Raw genomic sequence first — 24,622 nt, forward strand, 5'->3', positions numbered from 1 at the left:
GGCCCAGGTGGGTGGGGCGGCAGGACCAGTTCGCTTTGGCGGTTCGACTTCAACATGGCGGAAGCCGGTAGCGCCCATCTGGCTGCGGCTGAGGAAAAAAGGTCTGAGGGGTCGTCTTCCGAGTCCGTGTCACCCGGCACTACCATTTCGCGGGTGAAGCTCCTTGACACCACGGTGGACACTTTTCTCCAGAAGCTGGTCGCCGCCGGGAGGTAAAGTGGAGGATGATGAGGGAGAGCAGCTGTTCCGAGCTGGGTCCTCGCCTGAGTGCAATTCCCGCGGTTTCGGGCGGGCGGAGGGTGGGCGGCGCGGGCTCCCGGGCGGGGCGGGGCGGGGCGGGCGGAGGGTGGGCGGCGCGAGCTCCCGGGCGGGGCGGGGCGGCCGCGCTGGTGCTGCCCCGTCCGCTCCCGAGCCGGGAGGAGTCGGGTGACGTTTACCACCCGAGGTGACCTGCCGTGGGCCCGCCACAAGCAGCCGCTCCTTCCGCCGGAAAGCCCGGTTTTGTCCACAAGCGGCTCAAAGGAAGATGGCCTTTGCCGCTAGATGGGGTTCGAGCCCCGGCCCTAGCTGAGCCGGGCTCAGCGGCCCACTGCCCCCTGGTTCCTCAGCGATCGGCGACCGCGCTGCCTCGGACTGAGCGCCCCGGACGGCGCCGGCCGCGGAGGAATCACGGGGTAGAGGACCCGACCTGCCGCGCAACCGAACCGCGTCCGCCTCGGCCTCGTGCGGACAGTACTGGACGCTTTAAAGGGAGGCTGTGCCCTGGCGCCCCGCCCCTGCACTGCGGCGCCGAGCCGGTTCCCAGCTCCCCGGAGCCGGGCCTGGCCTCGTCCCCTCCGTCCGGCTCTGGCCCCACCGGCCCTGTTCACGGGCCTCACGTTTTGGGCCTGGGCTTGGTGGCCTGTACTTGTCCCGGCTACTCAGGAGGCCCAGACAGGAGGCTCACGGGGCCCCAGGAGTTCAGCCCCGCCCTGGGCAGCAGTGAGACCCCAAGCCCATCTCCAGGACAGATGGTCTCCCTCCTCCGCTGTTCAGGACTCACTGCTCCTGGGTGGCTCTGCGGGTGTCCCCGCTCAACCCAGCGTCCGGAAGCGCCTCCTCTGTGGGTACCAGGTACACGGTAGAGCAGTCACGACCTCCGCCTGGGTTTATATGCAACAAGTAGAAACATAAAACGAGATGACCAAAAGCTTGGTAAGATCCCGAACAGGGATAGAGTGAGGGGAGCCTGCTCTGGGGACATCGGACAGTGCAGAAGTGCATAGACCCTGCTAATATTCACAAGAGTTCGTTGGATCTTTTCATTTCCCTCTCAGTGCTCCTGCAGTCAGGTTCCTGTCTTGCCCATTCTCCCAGAAGTTTCTTCTGGTTTTGGTTGCTAATCAGTACATCAAGTAGAAACTTGAATGTCCAGATGAAGCTAGCTTTTTGAAAAACCAGAAAAAGCAATAAAGGCAAAGGGGTAGCTTCTGCAAAGAGCACGAGGTGATAGGTATTTTAGGAACTGGGGGGTGTTCCTGGCTGCAGCAAGGAAAAGTACAGTAGGGAGGCTGGCCAGGCAGGTGGAAGCCTTACCAGTCCGGGCATAATTTGCTATAATAATGAATTTGATGAAATAATTTGTAATTATTTTTATGGACCAATAATGGCATACCATTATTTTATGTCCTTTATTTATTTTCCCCCTCTCATTCTTGCCCTCTTCTTTCCTCAAAGGCTCACTTTTGTTGGCTATGTGTTCTTCATTTACTCATGATACAAATATTTATTGACTATCAACAGCATCTCAGGCTCTGTTCTAGTTGCTGGATATATAGCAGTAATAGAGATGAACAGGGTTCCCACCCTCCTGGAATGTATATATCAGGGAAAAGGGATAGAGAGCAATGAGGAAAGGGGTCAGGGTAAAACTATGGTGGGTTTTTGTTTTGTTTTGTTTTTGGTGCTGGGATCAAATCCAGGTCTGCACATAGGCACAGCACCCTCTCTACCACTTAAGCTACATTCCTGGCCCAGTATGTTGTCCTTTTTGTCTGTGTGTATTTAAAATTTATATGAATGGTATTGTGGGTTTTTTACCCCACACATATCATTTTAAAGTCCCAACCATGTCTGTAAGTACCTAGGGTTCGTAGCTTCCCAGTGCTAGTTGTCCTCCCATGGTGTACACTTCCCACTTAACTATTCCTTATTATGGGCACCTGGTTGTCTGTAACTCCCTCCTCCACAAATGATGGCAGGTTCATCACCTTGTCTATCCTTAGACTAGTGCTAGGATTTCTCTGAGATATATAAATACCTGTGTTTTGTCTGACTGCTTTCCGGAAAAGATGTTCCTGTCCTCCACATCCTTACCATCACTGGGCATCCACCATTTTCATATTTATCATTCTGACAGGTGTAAAACCAGGGTATCTCATTGTTATATTTTGCATAACTCTGACAGGGTCTTGCTAAGTTGCTTAGGGCCTAAGTTGCTGAGGCTGTCCTTGAACTTGTGATCATCTGCCTTAGTCTCCTGAGTCTCTAGGATCACAGGCATATGCCACCTTGTTTTTTTTTTTTTTTTTTTTTTTTTTTTAATCAACCCAAATAACCAAAATGACAAACAGAGTAGGATTACATAGACTTTTTTTTTTTTTTTTTTTGTACCAGGGATGGAACCCAGGGTGCTTAACCACTGAGCCAAAATCCCCAGCCCTTATTATTTTTTGTTTAGAGACAGGGTCTTGCTAAGTTGCTTAGAGCCTTGCTAGTTGCTGAGGCTGGCTTTAAACTTGGAATCCTCCTACCTCAGCCCCCCTAACCTCTGGGATTATAAATGTTCACCACTGTGCTGGGCACATAAATTTGATATTTGGTTTTTTGTTTTTTTTTTACAAGATCTGGTTTGCTTTAGTATATTGAACATCTTTCTAAAATAAACTATGAGAAAGCCATTCTAATTCAATGGAAGAGATGCTGAAGGATTCAAGATTAACATCCATTATGAGCAATGTGAAACGGAGGGAAAGATCCGTGAATTGTGCTCATAGAATTCTGCCCCCATGGGAGACGGAAGGGTCAAGCAGAAAGCCATCAGTGGGAAAGATGAAGAAAGATGGGCTCTCAGAGCAGGGGTTTCTGGCTAGAAGCTGTTCTTTGCTCACTGTGTCAATTTTTTCTCCCAGCCTTCTGAGGCTGATTCTCTAGGCTAAGATGGGGTAGATGGTATTTGCTGTAGTAGAGAAAGAAAGTGGCGGGCTGAACCCAGGGGTAGTGCTGAAAAGCTTCACACTTGGCTCAGGCTTCTCCAGGGAAGACGGACAGAGGGAAAGGAGGTGCTGGCACCAAGTGAGGGTTCGGTGCAGGGCTCTGGAAAGTTCAGAGGAGCTGGAGACCCAGGTGGCAGGACACACCTGGATAGCAAAGAGAGAGTCTGCAATGCTCATATAAGGGACAGCAGTCCAAACCCTATCATGCATAAGCAGATGGAGTCTGACAAAGACTTGCCCTAACCTGTCTCCCATGTGGGACTGACCTAGCCCTATTAAGCCCTTGGTGGGCAGCCTGGGAGAGCGGGGGTCAGGGTAGCCCCATGTTAGACAAGACACCATGGGAGACAGACCCCATGTGGTTTCTGGCTCATCTCCATCTCTCAAAGCTTTTGGACATGCACACAGCTGGAGGGGGTCTCACGGGCGGAGAACTTTGGAAAGCTCCCTCTAGTGAGACTGGGCAGGGGTGGCAGGGAGGGGGTGGGGACTGCCTTGAGAAAGCAGCTGAGGAATGGAGGGATCGGGATTTTCCAGAGACTTCAGAGATGATGCCTGGTCTGATAGGAACCATGATTCAGTGCTCTGACTTGGGGCTAACTTGCTGAATGAGGTAGTTCCATCCTGACCTCTCTGGGCAGGGTTGGTCAGGGAAGACAGAAAACAGGCCTTCCCAAGACCCATGGGAATGAAAAGTGGCCAAGAAAAGCCAGATTTGGGCTCCCAGAACGCAATGAGAAAAAATAGAGAAAGGGCCATAAAGGATTCTAGGTGCAGGCTGAGCTTACTTAAGGCGCCTTCTATCCATGATTCTGTTCTTAACATTGGCTTAGAGGCAGAGACAGCCCTTCCCTGATCTTCCAAAGCCCTGGAGATAAAGGGACCAGCTGGAGGATGGGCTTTGGGGCATCCAAGGGCACAACTATGTGACAGCCACCCCTATGGAACTCAGCAGGGACCACAAAGTTCCAGCCTCAGTTTGTTCTCAGAGCAACAAGCACGTCATGGGGTTTGGAGGGGCTTCAGTCTTGGAGACAAGGGCAGGGTTGCAGGTTTTCTTCTTGGCCTGGGAATATTTGGGATTCCCCAGCTGAGCCATCCAGATCACCCTTCTGGAATTACCAGCTCTGTCCTCAGTGGACAGGAGAGTGGGTGGGAGGGCAGCTTCACCCAGCGGGAGCCACCACCCCCTCTCCATGGGACCCCCAGCCCCTCTCCTGGGCAGGACCCCAGGAGTCGCACAGGCGTGTCTAGATCTTCATGTCCACGGGGCGAATGTTGCCCGTTTTGTGCTCTCTGACCCACAGCTCTCTGTCTTTGGCCTGGTCCGCTTTTCGAAGCAGTTGGTCCACGGGCTCTACTATGCTTTGGTTGAACATGTCAGTCTCATGCCGCAGCTGTGTGTACTGACACAGATGTTGCCGGATCATCTCCAGCCGCTCCAACTCCAAAGTGGTGGTCACCATCTCTTCAAACCACTTGGACTGGGCCTGGTTGTAGAGGTCCACACAGTGCATGAGGTCATCGCCAGCCTGTGTGGACTTTCTCCAGGCCTTCTTGATGTCCTCCTCTATCTTGTTGCTCAGCTTGATCTCCAGTTGCTGGGTCTTTATCTCCAGGTCTCTCTGCCGCTCTGTGAGGGCATTCCGGGCCTTCTCCACCAATGCGTGGAGGCTGGCTTGCTGCTTGCAGAGGTCAGCAATATGGTGGTCACACTTTTTCATGTCTTTCATGTGGTGCTGAGGATCAAACTCAGCAGCTCGAATGTGCTAGGTGAGCGCTCTACCACTGAGCCACAACCCCAGCCCATCAAGTCCTAAGTCCTAAGTGATAATACGAATGGGATATTTATGTGGTGATAAGAAGCAATGATTCTCATACTTTGGGGTTTTCATAAAACAACCACACTTCATAAAATATTTACCAACATAAGCAACGTTGCCAGCTTCATTTGCAACATAAGAACAGTGGGGGAAAAAATCTACAAGTACTGTTTTCAATTACCCTCATTTTGTAGAAGAATCAATTTTATAACCTCTCAAGTTGGGAGGGACATAATCAGGGACAGAGTAAAGAATTGTCCTTCAGATAGGATTCATTAACCTGACGGGATTTCACTGTTGCCCTTATTTATTTATTTTTTTTAAGAGAGAGTGAGAGGGCTGGGGATGTGGCTCAAGCGCTCGCCTAGCATGCGTGCGGCCCGGGTTCGATCCTCAGCACCACATACCAACAAAGATGTGTCCACTAAATACTAAAAAATAAACATTAAAAAAATTCTCTCTCTCTCACTCACTCAAAAAAAAAAAAAAAAAAAAGCATGGAGTAAGGGAATATAGGTTGGCCAGGGTGTGTGAGGCCATGGGTTAAATCCCAGCACTGCAAAATAAATTAATTAATTAAATAAAAATAAAACATGAAAAAAGGGACTAAGGGTGTTGCTCTCTGGTAGAGCACACTGGGTCCAATCCCCAGTATTGGGGGAAAAAAATTTCAGCTGTAAATTTGGTTGGGATTATACTGAGTCATAGATCAATTTTGGCAGGACTGGTATCTCTACAATGGCATCATTCAGCCACAAACATGATATAATATATCTGTTATGGTTTGAATGTGAGGTGTCCACCAAAAGCCCACATGTGAGACAATGCAAGAGGCTTCAGAGAGGAAATGATTGGGTTGTGAGAGCCTTAACCCAATCAGTGAATTAATCCCCTGATGGGGTTAACTAGTGACTGGAGGCAGGTGGGGTGTGGCTGGAGGAGGTGGGTCATTGGAGGCGTGGCTTTGGGCTCTGTGTTTGTATTTGGCAAGTGGAGATCTCTCTCTGCTTTCTGATCATCATGTAGCTGCTTCCCCCCACCCCATACTCTTCTGTCATGATGTCAGCCTCACCTCTAGCCCCTAGGACTGGGGCCTCCTGTATGTATTGAAACTTCTGAAACTGTGAGCCCCGAAGTAAACGTTTTCTCCTCTACAATTTTGCTTGTCAGGTTTTTAGTCACAGTGACGTAAAAAGCTGACTAAAACTATCCATTTAGTCAGATTGTCTTTCAGCAGAGTTTTATTTTTTTTTAGTTTTCAGCGGACACAACATCTTTATATGTGGTGCTGAGGATCGAACCCAGGCTGCATGCAAGCCAGGCAAGCACGCTACCACTTGAGCCACATCCCCAGCCCTCAGCAGAGTTTTAAAGTTCTGTCAAGGACTTCTGCTTTCTGTCACTGTAATAAATATCTGAGATAAATCATCTTCATAAGAGGAAAGGTTTATTTTGTTTATTAAAATTTTTTTTAGATGTTCATGGACCTTTATTTTATTCATTTATTTATACATGATGCTGAGAATCAAACCTCACCTCACATCTGCTAGGTGAGTACTCTATTACCTAGCCACCTCCCCAGCCCGGAAAGGTTTATTTTGGCTCATAATTTGGGAATTTCAGTTCATGATGGATTGGCTTCCTTGCTTTGGGCTTGTAGGGAGGTGGCACACACCATAGCAAGAGCCTGTGTTGGAGGAAGCTGCTCATCTATTGCATTCTGGAAGAAAAGGAAGAGGAAGGGACAGGGTCCCAATATCCCCTTCAAGGTCATGCCTCCAGTGACCTAACTTACTTCCACTAGGCCCCACCTTCTAAGAATTCCAGCCTTCAACACATGGGTCTTTGGGAGACATTGAAGCCCAAATTATAGCTGTGGTCCATCTTGCCTGCATAAAATGTAAGATTCTTGAGGGCAGGATCTTTTCAGTCATATTTATCATCCTCTATTCATTGCTTTTTTTCATGGTGCTAGCACATAGGAGACACTCAACAAATAGTTTTGAAATAAATGAGGGTTCCCAAGCCATATCTCTACTCAGTTTTAGACATCTATTTACTATTGGAAATCTCCACTTAGTGTCCCACAGAATCATCAAGCTCAGCATAATTTCTCTTCCTTCTCTTCTCTTCTTGTGATCCCTTACATGGTTGTAGGAATTACTGTCCACCCATTCTCTAGTCAGAGATTTGGTAGTCCTCATTGACCCCTCCTGCTCCTTTCTAGTCAGCCTCCTAGCCCTGCTAGTCCCAGCCTCTCTTCAGGCTCCTCCTTTCCAATTCCCACCATCACTGCTTGAATTCTCTCACAGCCCCCAAACCAGCCTTCCACCCTTAGTCTTGCCCCCATCTCTCCAGTCTGCACCTCAGATTTGAGCATGCCCTTCTGCATAACATGTCTAACTGGTTCAGGACTGCTTTCACAATCAGATGCAGGCTCCTTAGCCCAGCATACAAGGCCATTCACTCCTTGGCCCTTTCCTGTCTCTCCAGCCACACGCCAAGGCCATGGGAGTACAGAGGATGAACACTTACATGCCAATGTGGACATATGCCTGCAGAAGGGTTCTTCTTCATTTAGTGCTGCTACTCTGCCCCTGTCTCTGCCACCTTTTTCTTTCTACTTGCTGCTCACTAAAACATCCTTGCCTTCATTTGGCTAAATAGGAACTTATGGCTGATTTCCACATAGACAATGCCTAGTAAATGTCATATTGAGTATGATTTTTTTTTTTTTTTTTTGTACCAGGGATTGAACCCAGAAGGGCTTTACCATTGAGACACATATCCAGCCCTTTTTATTTTGAGGCACTAAGTTGTTTAGGGCCTTGCTAAGTTGCTGAGGCTGGCCTCGAACTTGCAATCCTCTTGCCTCAGCCTTCAGAGCCTCTTTGATTACAGGTGTGTGCCCTCATGACAGGCTTGAATACAAACTTTTAAGATGTATACAAATACTTGACCTCAGTCCCCCACCCCAAGTCATTAAGTTAAAGAATTTAAAGTCCTTAATCTTGCTGCCTGTGGTGGTGCATGGCTATAATCACAGCTGCTTGGGAGGCTGAGGAGGAAGATCACAAGTTCTAGGCCAGCCTGAACAATTTAGTGAGATCCTGCCTCAAAATAAATAAATAAATAAATAAAAAGGGCTGGGGATGTAATTCAGCAATACAATGCCTAGTACTATAAGTAAGTAGATAGATGGATAGGTATATACATACACAAATACATAGTTAAGTAAATTAATAATCATTCTTCAGTCTCAAGGACAAAGTCCTTATACCTGGGACAGGAATCTACACATAGTAAATTCTGGTTTAGTTACATGTTGGGTATCCAGAGGGCTATTTTAAAACCCACATTGATTTTCCCCACAACTCAGCATATTTTAAATGTAAATATTAGCTTCAATAGGAAGGCAAATCCTATGATGTACCCCAGAGTGCCTGGAAGATTATCAGCCATACTGGACTGTCAGATCCTGGGAACCCATGCTCCAGTGTTCTGTTGAGGAATCTTCTGAGGCAGAGGCTGCCAAATCTGTTCTCTCAGCTTTAAAATGTAGAAATGGGGCCTGGTTGGAGCCTACCACTTACAACCTCTGCCTGTTATTTGAAGATAAAGTCTTTTCTGTCCTTACAGTCTCCTGGGCCTTCTGAAAATAGCCATTCACCTCTTTAGCTACAGCAAGAAGGTGAGGGTGCTCCTTTTCTTTGTTGTGTTACAAATTGGGACCTGCCTGAGGGGCAGTTGGTTAGAGGTGTTGTAAGTGGGACTCAGGATGAAGATTAGTTAGAGATAACTTCAGAGAAAAGCTGGGTTGCCATCGGTACCTAGGGTAGCTGGGCACCTGTGCCCCAGGAATGTTGGTCCCGTGAGGGCTGAGGGAGCAAGAGATGATTGACAGTTCTTAAGTTCTTAGGTGCCATCTGGTCCAGCCCATATCCTTCTTGCTCAGCCTTCTGACCAGAGATGTGCTGTGCAGGGTATGATTTGTGTAAAGTGACTTAACGCATTCATCTGACAGTGACCAAGGAAAGAGCCAATTGAGTTTGTCCAAGAACTGGTTGAAGGGGCTGGGGTGTCGCTGAGTGGTAGAGCTTTTGTCTGGTATGAGGCCTTGGGTTTAATCACGAGCACTGCAAAAAAATGAAGAAAAAGAAAAAAAGGGATAAAGCTAGTGGTGAAGATTGTTGGTGTTCATAGGAAACGGTTCTTCCATGGAAAAAGAGTGATTTTAATACATAAACTCTCTCAGTGCCGTGGAAATACCTTGCCCTCTTTGTGCAGATGCTGCAGGCTGGTGGTAGGGCTTGGTTCCTCACGTCTGGGTGTGACTGGGTGTGACTCACCAGTGTGATGTGTGCTTCCAGCCTGTCACGCTAATTCTCTTCTTTGTACGTCTCCAGACCACCCAGCTGTATCTCTGCTGTCTCTGCCTTCTCAAGGCTACTGACATTTCAGCTCAAAATGCCTTCTGAAACCACGCTCACATAGCGACCCAAGTCATCCCTGCTTCAAACCCTTTTCCAGCTCTTCCATCATGATTCAGTTAGACTCTTGTGTAGGGTCCCTCCGTGCCCTGCAGCGTGCAGGCTGTGTCTGTTCCTACTGGCTTCATCATATGCCAGCTGTGTGACCTTGGGCAGTCTCCTCTCCACCATTGCTTACTCACCTGAGCAATGGGGATGATGATAATAGAGCCCACCTCACAGTGTTCTTGTGAGGATTCAGTGAGTTACTCATGGAGAGTGCTCAGACCAGGGCCTGGAACCAGTCAGTTCTCAGTAAACATTTCTAAGATTACTGCTATACCCTCTGTGAGGGCAGGGATCACACTTTCTCCTCTTTGTATTTGCACCACCATGCTTGGCCTGCTATGTGCTTGGTAAGTATTTATCAAATGAATATAATTATCTTGAAGGAACTTTTTGTCTTCATGTTAATATTGATCAAATCAGAAGGTTTTTTCCTTTGGGAAAGTATCCCAATTTCAGATTCTTAATTTATATTTTCCAGCAGTTTCCAATGGCAGCATACAAACAATAAAAGTTAAGTAAACTTAAGAGACCAAATAACCTAAAGACATAGTTAAGATTAATTTTTTGGGCTTGGGATGTAGCTAAGTGATAAATGGCTTGCCTAGCATGAGCAAGGTCCTTGGTTCCATCCCCAGCACTACAAACACACAAATAAAGATCAATTTTCATTTTATTTTATTTTCCATGGTGCCTGGGATCAAACTGAGGGCCTTACACATGGTAGGCAAGTACTCTATCACTGAAAAGATTGCTGTTGTTGTAATTGAACCTGGGGTACTTTATCACTGAACTACATCCCCAGCCCTTTTTATTTTGAGACAGGGTCTCACTAAGTTGAGGCTGACCTTGAATTTGTGATCCTTCTGCCTCACCCTACCACCTCAGCCTCCTGAGTCACTGGAGTTACAGGTATGTACCACCACAGTGGTGCTTTCCTTTAATCCCAGCAATATGGGAGGCTGAGGCAGGAGGATCACAAGTTTGAAGGCAGCCTCAGAAACGTAGTGAGGCCCTAAGCTACTTAGTGAAACCCTACCTCAAAACAAAAAATAAAAAGGGCTGGGGATGTGGCTCATTGGTTAAGTACTAAAAAACAAATAAATAAAAATAAAAGATAATTTTGGGTGTGTGTTAGTTGTTAGTTACTGGGGTTAGAACCCAGGGCCTCATGTGTGCTAGGCAAGAACTGCAACACTGAGCTACATCTCCAGCCATTTTTATTTTTAGACAATATCTTGCTGAATTCCCCAGACTAACCTGGAAATTGCTATCCTCTTAACTCAGCCTCCTGACTTGCTGGGATTATAGATATGTGCCACTGCACCCAGCGAAAGATAACTTTTTTGTTTGTTTGTTCTGGGGGAGGTTGTGGTACCGGGGATTGAACCCAGGGATGCTTAACCACTGAGCCACATCCCAGCCCCCCCCCCTTTTTTAATATTTATTTTTTAGTTGTAGTTGGACACACTTTATTTCACTTATTTATTTTTATGTGGTTCTGAGGATCGAACCCAGGGTCTCGGGCGAGCGAGGTGAGCGCTCTACCACTGAGCCACAACCCCAGCCCCCCCAGCCCTTTTTAAAATTTTATTTTGAAACAGGGTCTCACTTAGTTGCTTAGGTCCTCACTAAGCTGCTGAGGTTGGCTTTGAACTCGTGATCCTCCTGCCTCGGTCTCCTGAGCTGCTGGGATTACAGGCATGCACCACAGCACATGGCAAGAGATAACTTTTTAATATTTATTCATCTTGAATCCCTGATCTGGGGATTCTTTTTTTTTTTTTTTTTTTTAGAGTGGTGGGGGAGAGAGAATTTTAATATTTATTTTTTAGTTTTCGGGGGACACAACATCTTTGTTTGTACGTGGTGCGGAGGATCGAACCTAGGCCGCACGCATGCCAGGCAAGCGCGCTACTGCTTGAGCCACATCCCAGCCCCTGGAGATTCTCTTTATTTTCACGTTTCTCTTGTCTTTTCTCCCTTTTTCGGTCCTGGGGCTGCCCAGTATACACAGAACCGAGAAAGGGGAGAGAAAAAGCCCAAACAGAAACGTTTATTTAATGGAACAGGACAACTGCAGTTAGCAGGTGGAGTGGGGAGGATAAAGAGCAGGAGTGTCTGTGCGGGGGTGGGGGGAGGGGTCCGCTTGTTTGCCACACAGCTGGGATCTGTCTTGACAGATGACTCAGTGGCCTCTCTCCCTAGTCTTTTGGTGGTTTGGTGGTGGGGAACAGGGGAACAGGGAGTGCCAGTCACTGCTGCCCTCTTGTGGGCAACCTGTGAAACAGATACCAGGGACAAAGGCAAGCCTTGGCTCCCTTGGTGCTGTGTGCACTGTGATCCTGCCCAACATGTGTTCACTTGTCTGCGCCCAATCCGACTTTCCATAGTGTCCTTTACAGTTCATCTGCATATGTAAGCCAGCAGACTGTGAACCACCGGGACTTGTCTACACCTGTATTTCAAATTTTAATTTTATAAAAGTCAAACTTCTGTGATAATTTACAGTTTTTGTTTTTGTTTTATGGTTCTGGAGATTGAACCCAGGGCCTCATTCATGCTAAGCATGTGCTATACCACTGGGCTGTATCCGGACCCCCTATAGTGAGTTCTTAGTTCTTTTTAGTGCAGTGGTTGAAATGTTTTCTTATTGAGTTCAAAAACAATGAAGTTTTCTGACATTGTGTAATGTTTATGAGAAAATAATAATTTAAAATCAGTTTAGTATGGTCATGTCAATTTTGAAACTCATAATGTGACACTGGGCATAGTGGCATGTGCCTGTAGTCCCAGCTGCTTGGGAGACTGAGGCAGAAGGATCATTTGACCAGCCTGGGCAAAACAATAAGAATCTCTCTTAAAAAAAAAAAAAAAAACAGTAATTTGGGGTGTTTATTTATTTATATCTTATATCATTATTTATTTATTGTGGTACTAGGAATTGAACCCAGGGAAGCTCTACCACTGAGCTACATCCCCAGCCCCTTGTATTTTTTATTTTGAGAAGGGTCTTGCAAAGTTTCCCAGGCTGTCAATGTTTTTAGCAGCTCAATTACAATAGCTAAACTGTGATAACAATCTAGATGCCCTTCAGTAAATGAGTGGATAAAGAAACTGTGGTATATATACACAATGGAATATTACTCAGCCTTAAAGAATGAAATTATGGCATTTACAGGTAAATAGACGGAGTTGGAGAATATAATGCGAAGCAAAGTAAGTCAATCCCCCAAAAACAAGGGCCGAATGTTTTCTCTGATAAGTGGATGCTGATCAATAATGGGGGGTGGCAAGGGAAGAATGGAGGAACTTTGGATTGAACAGAGGAGCGGGGGGATGGTGGAATGAGACAGACATTATTACCCTATGTAAGGGTACGATTGCACAAATGGTGTGATTCTTTCTATGTCATGTACAACCAGAGAAATGAAAAGTTGTGCCCTATTTGAGTAAAAAATAAAATAAAATTAATTAAAAAATTTTAAAAAAAGTTTCCCAGGCTAGCCTCAGACTTATGATCCTCCCACCTCAGCCTCCAGAGTTGCTGGGATTATAGATTGTACCACTGCACCCAACTAATAGCATGGTTTTTAAAAGTTACTTTCAGACCTGGGGTTATAGCTCAGTGGTGGAGCACTTGCTTAGTACGTGTGAGACACTGACTTCCATCCTCAGCACCACATAAAATAAATAAATAAAGGTATTGTGTCCATCTACAACTAAAAATATTTTTAAAAATAATAAAAGTTCCGGGGCTGGGGATGTGGCTTACGTGGTAGTGTGCTCACCTAGCATGCATGCGGCACTGGGTTTGATTCTCAGCACCACATAAAAACAAAATAAAGATATTGTGCCCACCTAAAACTAAAAAATAAATATTTAAAATAATAATAATAATAATAAATTCCTTTTATTGATCTTTTTGGACTCAGTGGTGGAGCACTTGTCTGGCTGGTATGCATGAGGCCCTGGATTTAATCCCCAAATCCTGCAAAAAACGAAAAAAAGAAAAGAAAAAAGAAAAAGAAAAGCCTTTTGTATGTGTTGCGGGGGCGGGGGGGGGGGCACAATTTAACCTCTACTCTTTAGTGGTGACAGATCCAGATGGTTTCTACTGCTTGGGTGGTTTCTTCATTTGCAATTGCAACCAGGACACATTTACTCATCACCTGCCTTCCAGAGGAAGAAGACTTCTCAGCTTTGAGCAGTCAAATTACTGACATATACCTCTGAGGGGTGGTGTGAACTGTTCTGTAGACTAGTACTGGCAACTATAGCTAACCAGGAACACTCAGTGTGCTAGGCACTACACTAAGTACTTTACATAGCTGGGCATGGTGGCACACACCTATAATCTCAGCAGCTCCGGAGGCTGAGACAGGAGGATCCTGAGTTCAAATTCAAAGCCAGCCTCAGCAACAGCAAGGCACTAAGCACTCAGTGAGGCTCTGTTTCTACATAAAATACAAAATAGGGCTGAGAATGTGGCTCAGTTGTCAAGTACCTTTGAGTTCAATCCTTGGTACCTCCCCCAAAAAATAATTAAAAAATAAAAAATATTAAAAAGGGCTGGGGACATGGCTCCATGGTTAAGCACCTCTTTTTTCAGAGTAATTTTGTGAAATATAGATGCAGTTATTATCCCGATTTGACTGAGGAGGAAACTAAGGCTTATGGAGGTAAATAAGTTGTCCAAGGTCACTCAGCTGATGAGTGACAGAGGTAGAATTTGAACGCAGGCAAAAGAACAGGCAGTCTGTCCTCAGAGCCAGCGCACTTTCCAGGGCACAGCTTGGTAGCCTCTGTGTAAGCTCAGAAAGCCAGGGCCAGGAGCCTGTTCTGTCACAAGGTTAAGGGGAGCATTGACAGACTGGGAAGGACTCTTCTGTCCAAGCAGTCCAGTCCCTGGACTTGGGGCCCAGGGTGGGAGAGGTGGCTGGATTGGGCAGGCCGAGGGCCAGACAGCTGAGGCCTTTCCTCAGTCTCAGTCACCCATTCTGAGAAGGAGTGTGTTACGTGCTGCTGTGAATCTAACACGGCTCTGGACACCTTGGAAATCCCAGCAACGTTGCAGAGGACATCCTAGCCACAGGGGTGTTATCACTTGTATAAAAAGAGAAAATTTTACAATTGGGGAACAAATGGTCATGAATGTTTTCTAAAACATATCACTTTTTGCTTCTCCCTGAGTATTTTTTTCGTAAATCCTCAGGGCATTCAAACCGTTTCCAAATCTGCATTGACATTCAAAGAAGGAAACAGCTTCCTCTTGTACTCATAGACATTGGTGTCCAGTCTGGCTTTCCTCTTTGGTTAAGCCACATGGTCCTATTTAACATAAATTCCCATCTTGCGTATCTGAAGAATGTGCATGGTTCTGGGGTCCTCCACTTTCATTAATTTTTGTGGTGCAGAGACTGAGCCCAGACCTCCATACTAGAGAGCACTCTACCACAGGGCAGCCCCAAGACCACTTTCACTAATTCTTAAACCATAAGGAGGCTGCAGGAGAGTTCACAAACAGTAGTGGTCACCCTTGCCCTGGGCTCTGTCTAGCTAAACTGAGTAGAGATGTGCCCTGCTTGGACCCTCTGCCTCCAGAGTGGGCTGGGAGAAGGAAAAGGATTTCTGGCGTTCAAGCCACAATTACCAGGTTTCAGTTCCAGCCCAGCTTGGTCAAGGATCATGTGTCCCTTCACATTCCTCCCTTTAACCACAGATTCTGTGGCTGGTGGGGCCAGCAACAAAACAAGGTCTCTGGGATTCTACTGAGGGTTGAAAGGATGTCCAGCATCTTTTTTTTTTAGTTATCAATAGACCTTTGTTTTATTTATTTAAATGCAGTGCTGAGAATTGAACCCAGGGCCTCATGCATGCTAGGAAAGTGCTCTATCACTGAGCCCAGCATCTACCCTTTGAATTGTCCTTTTCACTCAATCTTAGCCTCCAAGGTGTACTAATATGAAATGTTTACCATTGAAAAGGTAGGAGGCGTATCCCTGTGACCCAAAAGTGTGCTGGTAGGTGTTTAAAGCCAACTCTCTAAAGTAAGCCCTGATTTGCCAATTTCAAAGTGTACATTTTCCTAAGCTACCGATTTGGCATTACCAAATACAGAGTTGGGAAGAAATGGACAGTACATCTTTGTACAGCATTTCTGTTACACAGAGACATATAAATAACCTCAGGAGCAAATAAAGTGCAGTAGAATGATTAGGAGGTAGTATTTAGGGGGTGGTGAGTTTCCTTGTTTTTGTTTTGTTTGGTACTGGGAATTGAACCCAGGGTTGCTTAACCATTGAGGCACATCCCCGGCTCTTTTTTTTTTTTTTTTAAGTATATTTTAGTTGTGATGCACACAATACTTTTATTTATTTTATGTGGTGCTGAGGATCAAACCAGTGCCTTGCACCTGCTGGGCAAGTGCTTTACCACTGAGCCCCAGTTCTTTTTGTATTTTATTTAGAGACAGGGTCTTGCTGAGTTGCTTAGGGCCTCGGTAAGTTGCTGAGGCATGAGTCCTCTTGTAAGCTCCTCTGAGTTTGCTTTAGCATGACACTGCTCTTTCTCACTACCTATTTCCAAAACCGTGGGACTTGGGTGGGGAGGCCCAGTGAGTTGTGAGAGAGGTAGAACTAACAGTGATTCCCTAAATAGGGATGGGACCCTGTATCTGGCTGCAGGTGCCTGTGCCATGTTTATCCAGTGGTCCACCAGACTGATCCACATGATTGAGGAGCATCCTGACCCCCAGTAGAGTCTAAGTGCAAGCTGTTGTGTGCTTGAGTGCTCTTGGTTGGCTTAGACACATTCTGAAGTTCACTTAAACGTTGCTTCACAAGAAACCAACACCTCCTCCTCACCTTAAAGAATGAAGCACCATAACTCTGGCCCATAAACCACTCTCCACAGTGGTAAGTGCCACAGTCATGTGAGCCTCTGTTTGCTGATATCTCTCCATTTTGCCCTTTCAACTGGTAGCTACAGAAGGGCAATTCCCAGTACCTAGTGGGCAATCAGTATATAGCAGGTACTCCATGAATTAAAAAAAAAAAAGTCCCCCCCCCCCCAGTACTGGGGATTAAACCCAGGGGTGCTTTACAATTGAGCTACTTCCCTAGCCCTTTTTATTTTGAGACAGGGTCTCACTAAGTTGCTAAGGCTGGTGTTCAGGGGGACTGGAATGACCAGAGATTCTCAGAGTATCATCCCTAGACCAGTAGCATCAGCCTCACCTGGGAGGTTGCTAACTGACGGAGGGCAGTGATCTATTATTATAACAGATCACTTTCTTGTTAATTTTATGCACAGTAAGGGTAAATAACCATAGCTAGATGAATCATGGCTCACTTTTTTTTCTTTTTAAGACGATCTCACTATATACTTCAGATCTAATTTTTTTTTTTTTTTTGAACTGGTGACTTAACCCAGGGGCACTTCACCACTGAGCTGCATCCACAGCCCTTTCTAATTGTTTTCTTTAAATTTGAGACAGGGTCTCATTAAGTTGTTTAGGGCCTCTCTAAGTTGCTGAGGCTGGCCTTGAACTTGTATCCTCCTGTCTCAGCCTCCTGAGCTGCTAAGATTACAGGTGTGTACCACTGTGCCCAGTATCCAGATGAGTCTTGAACTCCTGGGCTTAAGTGATCCTCCCCCCTCAGCTTCCCAAGTGCAAGTACATGCCACCGATCCTGCCTTATGATGACCTTCTTTTTTCCCCCCAGTCCTGGGGATTGAATCTAGGGATGTACTACCACTGAGCTATTGCCGTAACCCCTGTTTTTGGACAGGATCTTGATAACTTTCCCAGACTGACCTCAAACTTGTAATCCTCCTGCCTCAGCCTTCTGAGTTGCTGGGATAATAAGTATGTGCCTTTGAGCCTGGCTCATCATAAGTCTCTTTAAGAAGTAACTCCCTGAATTCAGTGAGGGCTCTGCTGAGAAAAAATGGGAAGCCAAGTGGGGCACTGGTGGTGGGATTGAAGCATCCTATGATGTGAGCTGCTGATGAGAGATTTGCATTTATTGTCATTAGCAAGAGGGCCATGAAGCAGATAAAGCTTGAGTCCTGTGATGAGAAGCAGAGGTGCCCAGGCAGCTTGATGACTGGCTGTGCACTTGACCCTCCCTACCTTTGACTTCTCTTCTTCCTGCCAGCTACCAGAGATTCACGGACTGTTATAAGCGCTTCTACCAGTTGCAGCCTGAGATGACACAGCGAATCTATGACAGATTTATAACTCAACTGGAGGCATCTGTCCGGGTGAGTGACAAGAGGCCCAGAAGATACCATTAGCTTAGGTTTTTATCTCTAGATTGTTGGTCCTCTGGGGGCAGTGACCCTACTCTTTGCCCCTCTGTCTTCTCAGCCCCTTCAGCCACCCTCTGGGCACAGCAGGCTGCAGTGCCAGTCACCCCCCTCCTCCAAAGAATGTGGGTATCTTAAATGCCCCTTTCTCTTATTGTGCTGTATTGTAATTATGTGTTTATATGTCGTCTGCCTTACTGGGCCGTGTGTGCTCTGCAAGGGCAGGACAGGGTCAGGTTCATCTTTGTATCTTCAGCTTTTGGGCCAAGGCCTTGCCCAGAAGAAGCCACCTAATAAACAATACCACTGTGAATCCAAAAAAGGCTATGATTCCATTCATGTCTTTAAGTAACTGCAGTGTCTCTAGAGAGTCGAGGACGGCCCTGTTAGCACCACAGTGTGAGGAATCGGGACAGGTGCTGAGAGTGGGCAAAGGCAGTGTCCAGCCCCCAGAAATGAAGGCAGGGAGAGAGGCTTGCTGCACATTCTTTCTAAATGTTTGCCATATTATATTTTATTTCCTTTTAAAAATATATATATTTTATATATATATATATAAAGTTGTAGTCAGACACAAAACCTTTATTTATTTTTTATGTGGTGCTGAGCATCGAACCCAGTGCCTCACATGTGCTAGGTGAGCACTGTGCTAAGCCACCACCCCAGTCCCTATATTTTATTTTCGTAAGTATAAATGTCACATGTTAGCCAGGCATGATGGTACACTTTGGTAATCCCGGTAACTGGGGAGATAAGGCAGGAGGATCACAAGTTCAAGGCCAGCCTCAGCAACTTAGAAAGACACTGTCTCAAAAAGACTGGGGATGTAGCTTGGTGGTATAGCACCCCTGGGTTCAATCCCCAGTACCACGGGGGTTGAGGGGGGCAGAAATGAGCCAGAATTTAGTGTATTTCTACTCTGGGCTTGTCTAGTATCATTCAGTTTTTTCCTCCTTTCTCTTCAGGAGGAAATTTCAGAAATTAAAAAAGAAGGGAACCTAGAAGCTGTCTTGAATTCCTTGGATAAAATTGTGGAAGAAGGCAAAGACTGCACGGAACCAGCCTGGTGAGAAAGGAGCGGGAAGGGACCGCACTTCAGTTTCTGGTAGGAGACTCTGAGGCTGACCCCATATCTGAGACACTGGGCTCTATATAGCCCTGAGAGAGGACCCTTTGACAGGGACAACACCAAACAATAACCAAAAACAGTTGAAATGCAGAGTTCCCTCCTGGGAGGAGAGCCCCAGGGCAAGTGCATGTTATCCAGGGGTTCCGGAGGGAAGTGGTTTGGAGGTCATTTCAGGGCTTGTTGGGCCTGTGGGAGGAAGGAGGGGAGGGACAGAGGATGCCGAGCAATGAAATTGGGAATCCTATGTAGGTTAGGCTGGCCAGGCACTGGCTTTGAGTCATTGGTTTATTCAACACACATTTAGGGTGCACCTACTACATGCTAAATACTGTTTTAGAAGCCAGTGATGTGGCAGTGAACAAGAGACACTCTGCAAGTGACAGTTCAGTGGGCAGCTTGGCAGCCTGGAGTGCCATGAACCGGAGGAAGAAGTAAGGCCTTGAGCACAGAGTGGAGAGAGAGGCCGTCAAGACCATCGCAGCCTTCCACTACCTCTGCCCTCACAGGACCTCAGGCCAGAGGGGAGAGATGCCATTCTTGTGCTTTGTGACCTTACTTCTTTTTCTTCTTCTTCTTTTTTTTTTAAAAAAATATTTTTTTAGTTGTAGACGGACACAACACTTTTATTTCTTTTACTTATTTATTTTTGTGGTGCTGAGAATTGAACCCAGAGCCTCACACATGCCAGGCAAGCACTCTACCTCTGAGCTACAACCCCAGCCCGTGACCTTAATTCTTAAAAGAATGAAATTTTACAACTAAAAAAGAATTTTTAAGCCATATATTGGCACATGCCTAGAATTTCAGTGGCTCCACAAGTTCAAGGCCAGCTTCAGCAATAAAGCAAGACCCTATCTCAAACTAAAAAGGGCTGGGGGGTTATGTGGCTCAGTGGTTAAGCACCCATGGGTTCAATCTCAAGTAGCAAAACCAAAAAAAAAAAAGAATTTTTAGAAGAACCTACAGTGGTGCCTGCTCCCTGTGTGATCTTGCCTCCTTACACCCTCTCTCCTTATCTTCTCACGTCATCCAGCCTCAAGGTCTGGGTCCTCTCTCCAGAGCCACCCTACTGGGAAGTCTCATCCTGTCACAACCCCATCTCTCCAGCTCCCAGCCTGATAGGGTGATACACAAGCAGGGCACATGTTCACAAGGACAGCGGCAGAGGCTGGGAAGTCACCTCTAGACCTGAAGATGGGGGAGTGTGTGGGAGAGAGGAGAATGTGGAGTGTGGGGTGGAAGGCTGGTGGCAGTGGGCCTGGGGCGGGCAGTGTTCCCATCAGGAGCAGGGCTTGGGAGGTAAGAGGGAGAGATCTAGGGAGCTAGCCCAACTTGGGACTGGGGTGGGAACATCAGTGATTTGGTTTGGAAGTAGAACCCTCCCACACATTGTCCCTCCCTCTCTATCCCCCACATGGCCCTTCAGGCGCCCCAGTGGGATCCCAGAGAAAGACCTGTGCAGCACCATGGCACCCTACTTCCTGCAGCAACGGAACACCTTGCGGTGCCATGTGCAGAAACAGGAGGCCAAGAACAGAGAGCTGGCCGATGCCATCCTGGCTGGGCGCAGGCAGTTGGAGGAGATGCAGCTGCAGGTCCAGGCCCGGCAGCAGGCCTGGCAGGCAAGTGTCCAGCCCTGTCTGCTTTCCCCTTCATCCCTGATAGGCCCTCAGAGATCCCCTTCCAACATAAGGGACCCCAGAGGCAGGAGGGGCCTCCTATGGTGGTAGAGTCACTCATCACTTCTGCTTGGATGTGTGCAGCAGGCTTCTCCCACCATAGCAGATGGGCTGCTGCCTGCCTTGCCCCTTCTAACCTCTAACTGCAGCATGGATTCCCTGCTGCCACGGCTGAGGCCCAGAGAGGGCAGAGGTGTGTCCCAGGAAATGGTCATTGTACTTTTCCCTGGGAACATAGACAGTATCTTCAAAATGTGCACACTGGAATGACTTCTAGAGCCCTCAGTACATCTGGAACTCATTCTCCAGCAACAGTGTATGTCCTTTGAAGATGAACTTAATTTTTGAAAGTGGCCCAAGTGACTGAGGATAGAAAGGGTAGAGTGTTCAAGCTGGCTGACACAGCTGGCAGGCAATGAAATGCGGTTTTCAGTGATGAAATGGGGTTTCTTATTGGCTCAAAAAAGTTAAAGAAATTATAAAAAGTAAAAACAAAAAACAAAAAGTACTGGGGATGTGGCCCAGTGACAAATTGCCTCTGGGTTAAATTTCCAGTACCGAAAAAGAAAATGAACTTTGCCCTGGGGAGGCCTAGCCTAGGTGTCCTTGGTACCCAGCCCGCCATCAGTACCCGTTGAGTGGTAGACTTCCTGCCTATCTTTGTCCTAGTGCGCCTTCCTGGGCCAGTGATGAGTCACATGGCCCTGGGGGAAACCCACGCCCCAGTTCAGCTCAGAAGAGAAAGGGCTTGGTTTCCTCATAGCCTGTGAAGCTATTCTCTCCTGCTGATTTCAGGCTCTGCATGGAGAACAGCGGGAACTGGTGGCCGTTCTGAGGGAGCCAGAGTGAGGCGGAGCCTGTGGCTGAGAGCAGAGGGCAGTCAAGGTCGAGGGCTGTGGTCGGCATGCTGCGCCTGGGCGGGCTGCCTTTGAGGACAGCTGAAATGGTGCCAATCTCCAGGCAGTGATGGAGGATCAGGCCCGAGCAAGCCCCACTGCTGCAGTGCTGTGAGGCTCCCCCAGGGTCACATGTACTACCTTCAGACTCCTCCCTTCTGTCCAGAGATGGTGGCCCAACGTGGAGTCTGGGCCTTTCTCCTTCAGGTGCGGGCCAGCACCACCCCCAGCGCTCTCCTGCAGGCTGCTCTGCACCCTACCACCCCCTCCCTTAGGGAATGTGTTTTCAATTTCACTGATTGTCCCCTTGCTGGCCAGCCCAAGGTCGCTTGCCATGTTCTCCCCACATCCGTAAATAAACATCCTCCTCTGCACTGTAATCTGTGAAGATGCTTCCTTGCCTGGCGTCTGTTGGACCAAGATCACTTCTGGGCCCCCAAGCTCCAGCTTCAGGCAAGGGCTTGGTCAGTCCAGGCTGGATGGGGCAGTTGTATGTGACCATCATGTGCCAAGGGCAGTAGAGCCCTGTTTTCACAGAAAGTGGGATACCTGGGTCCCCCAAAGTCAGGATAAGCTGTCAAGGGTATGTCACTCTTCGTCCTACCCTACCTTCTCTTTGACATTTGGATTAAGTGTCCATGGTGGAGGCCTCCAGGATAGCTGGGCCTCAGGACAATGTGACTCATGACTGCTTCTCCACCGTGCTCTTCTCCAGCCAGGGCCACCAGGACCGGAGAGGAAGGGGGATGGTTTTGGGTGGAGGGCAAAGCTTTTTGCCCTGGTATGGGCCACACCCTAGCCCCTTGGACAGAAGCTTGGTTTGGGTCTGTCTCAGAAGCACTGGGGACAGATTGGAAGACATCAGAGTGGCTCCTGCTTTTATCTCTTTCCCCACCAACAGCCCAAGCTTCATCTTTCCCTCTGCCCTCCTCTGCCCTGTGGAGCTGCGGCATTAATAATCCAGCTGCCTCTGTCCTGCGCAGCCACCTCACCAAGTGCTGTATTTGTCAGAGTGGGTAGGCGGCCTCCACCCGGAGGGGCGTGAGTGAGGACACAGGTCAGCCAGAGGAAGGAGCCAGGCCACCCTTCCTCGCTAGGCTGGCTGGAGGCAGTGGCAGCTCTCAGGTGTGGGCTGGGGTTTTCAGGCTGGGACCTGCGGGCCTTCCTGGAGGACTGGGGGAGGCAGGTCCCTCCCTGAGGCTGTTAACCTTGGGGAGGCTGCAGGGGTAGGAGGAGAATCAGAGGGTCAGGAGCCCAGAGATGCATTCTGTCTTACACTCCTCAAGGCCCTCCCTGCTGGGTCCCCTACCACAGTGCCCTTTCATACCTGGAACTTACTAGCCACCTGGCCTGCCCAGAAATGGAGAGGCTGTCCTCATACACCCAGCCCTACTGTTTCTGTTGGCTTTGACTCTTGGACCTGTGCTGCCCTGACCCCTTCTGTTCCTGAAGCAGTTGAGTGGCCTGCACCACGCCTGCCTTTGATGTCTGCTGGGTGGATGAGGCCATTGCTAGGTTTGGCTCCTGCCCCCCAGGCAGACAGGGCAAATCATAGGCCTTGAGAGAGCTGGAGCTCTGGAGCCTATTTTAGACCTGAGCACCCCCTTCCTCTCTGGGTTCCACATAGATCCCAGCCAGGACTCGGGTGGAGGCTGCGGTCTCAACAGAATGGAGAAGGGTATAGGGATCTGGGAAGCCCCCTAGGGCAGGGGCCAGGGGTGATGTCAAGAGCCTGGCAGCCTCTGATTGTGGCTGTCCTCCTTCATCACTCCCAACCACAGTATCCTTTGGGGTTTGGCCCACAGAGCCAGGGCAGATGACCCCCAATTAGCCCTGGCCGCTTCCCCGTGCCCTGCTTGACCATGTGGGCGTAGCCCCCTCATCTCTGGGGTGGTATAAAGAGTGCTGGAGTCGGGAAGAGGCAGACCAGTTCCAGCAGCAGTCCCGACAGTGCCAACGGACACCATGAGGACCCTCACACTGCTTGCCCTGCTGGCCCTGGCTGCACTCTGCCTCGCTGGTCGGGCAGGTGAGTACCCCCACTTCTCCCCTTTTCTTCCAGTCTGGACACCCTTCTGCAGGCCCACACTGTCCTTGTGGAGGGAGAAGCGGGAAGAACAAGCTACCAGAGAAGTGGGGGAAGGAGGATGAGGGCCCTTGGAGTGAGCCAGGGGTGAGCTGGGCACCTTTTCTTTGCAGATGCGAAGCCCAGTGGTTCAGAGTCTGGCAAAGATACAGGTATGGGCCTGGTAGAGGTTCCTGGCACCCCCTCTGCCCTACACCCCTCATTCCCATTCCCTGTTGCCCGCTGACTCCTGCCTGTTAGGAAGGCCTGCCTTCTCCCCTATTTATTGTCCCAAGCCTGGAACCACCTGACCCCTGCCCTCTTCTCCACGTTCCACAGCCTTCATGTCCAAGCAGGAGGGCAACAAGGTGGTGAAAAGACCCAGGCGCTTCGTGGACAATGGGCTGGGGTAAGTAGGAGATGCTGAGCAGGGCCCTGCACCTGCGGATGTGCTGGGAGGAGCCATGGTAGGGAGTGGCTTTTAATAGGGACAGGGCAGGGAGTCCCTCCTGGTAAGCACTCTGGAGTCCGTGTGCAGTTGGAATAGGGAGTGGGCATATTGCATGAGGAGTGATGCCACCGTGTGGGACTTCTCAGAGCCCCAGCTCCCTACCCGGATCCCCTGGAACCCAGGAGGGAGGTGTGTGAGCTCAACCCGGACTGTGATGAACTGGCTGATCACATCGGCTTCCAGGACGCCTACCAGCGCTTCTACGGGACCCCAGCCTAGGTGTCTGTGCTGGCCGTGGCAGCCCTGCTCTGGCTCTGCGCCAGGACTCCTCCCTCGCCTCCCCCTCGGTCCCTCTGCCCTGCCAGTGTGGGCATCCCAGCTGGTCCAAAATAAAGTCCAGAGGAGGAATTGATGGGCTGTGAGTCTGTCCAGTCTGTGGGGGAGGGGCTTGGCGGATGGAGTGGAGAGAAAGTGTCA

At 48.3% G+C, this 24,622-nt stretch overlaps 2 protein-coding genes across 2 annotated transcripts; both read left to right on the plus strand.

The window, feature by feature from the left end:
• The first annotated feature begins 22 nt into the window (after positions 1–22).
• On the plus strand, positions 23–21,785 carry LOC308655701 (polyamine-modulated factor 1-like). Its single transcript, XM_081305853.1, has 5 exons — positions 23–212; positions 17,775–17,880; positions 18,891–18,991; positions 20,481–20,676; positions 21,529–21,785. Exons 1-5 carry the CDS (start codon positions 55–57, stop codon positions 21,580–21,582), a joined length of 615 nt encoding a protein of 204 aa, XP_081161979.1. The 5' UTR covers positions 23–54; the 3' UTR covers positions 21,583–21,785.
• Positions 21,786–22,152: 367 nt separating this feature from the next.
• BGLAP (bone gamma-carboxyglutamate protein) lies at positions 22,153–24,555 on the plus strand. Its single transcript, XM_081305854.1, has 4 exons — positions 22,153–23,658; positions 23,829–23,867; positions 24,034–24,103; positions 24,292–24,555. The coding sequence occupies exons 1-4, from the start codon at positions 23,595–23,597 to the stop codon at positions 24,422–24,424; spliced, it is 306 nt and encodes a 101-aa protein (XP_081161980.1). The 5' UTR covers positions 22,153–23,594; the 3' UTR covers positions 24,425–24,555.
• The last annotated feature ends 67 nt before the right edge of the window (positions 24,556–24,622 follow it).

This window comes from Spermophilus citellus, assembly GCF_964194105.1.
Source record: "Spermophilus citellus genome assembly, chromosome: 9".
In the NCBI taxonomy this organism is placed as follows: Eukaryota; Metazoa; Chordata; class Mammalia; order Rodentia; family Sciuridae; genus Spermophilus; species Spermophilus citellus.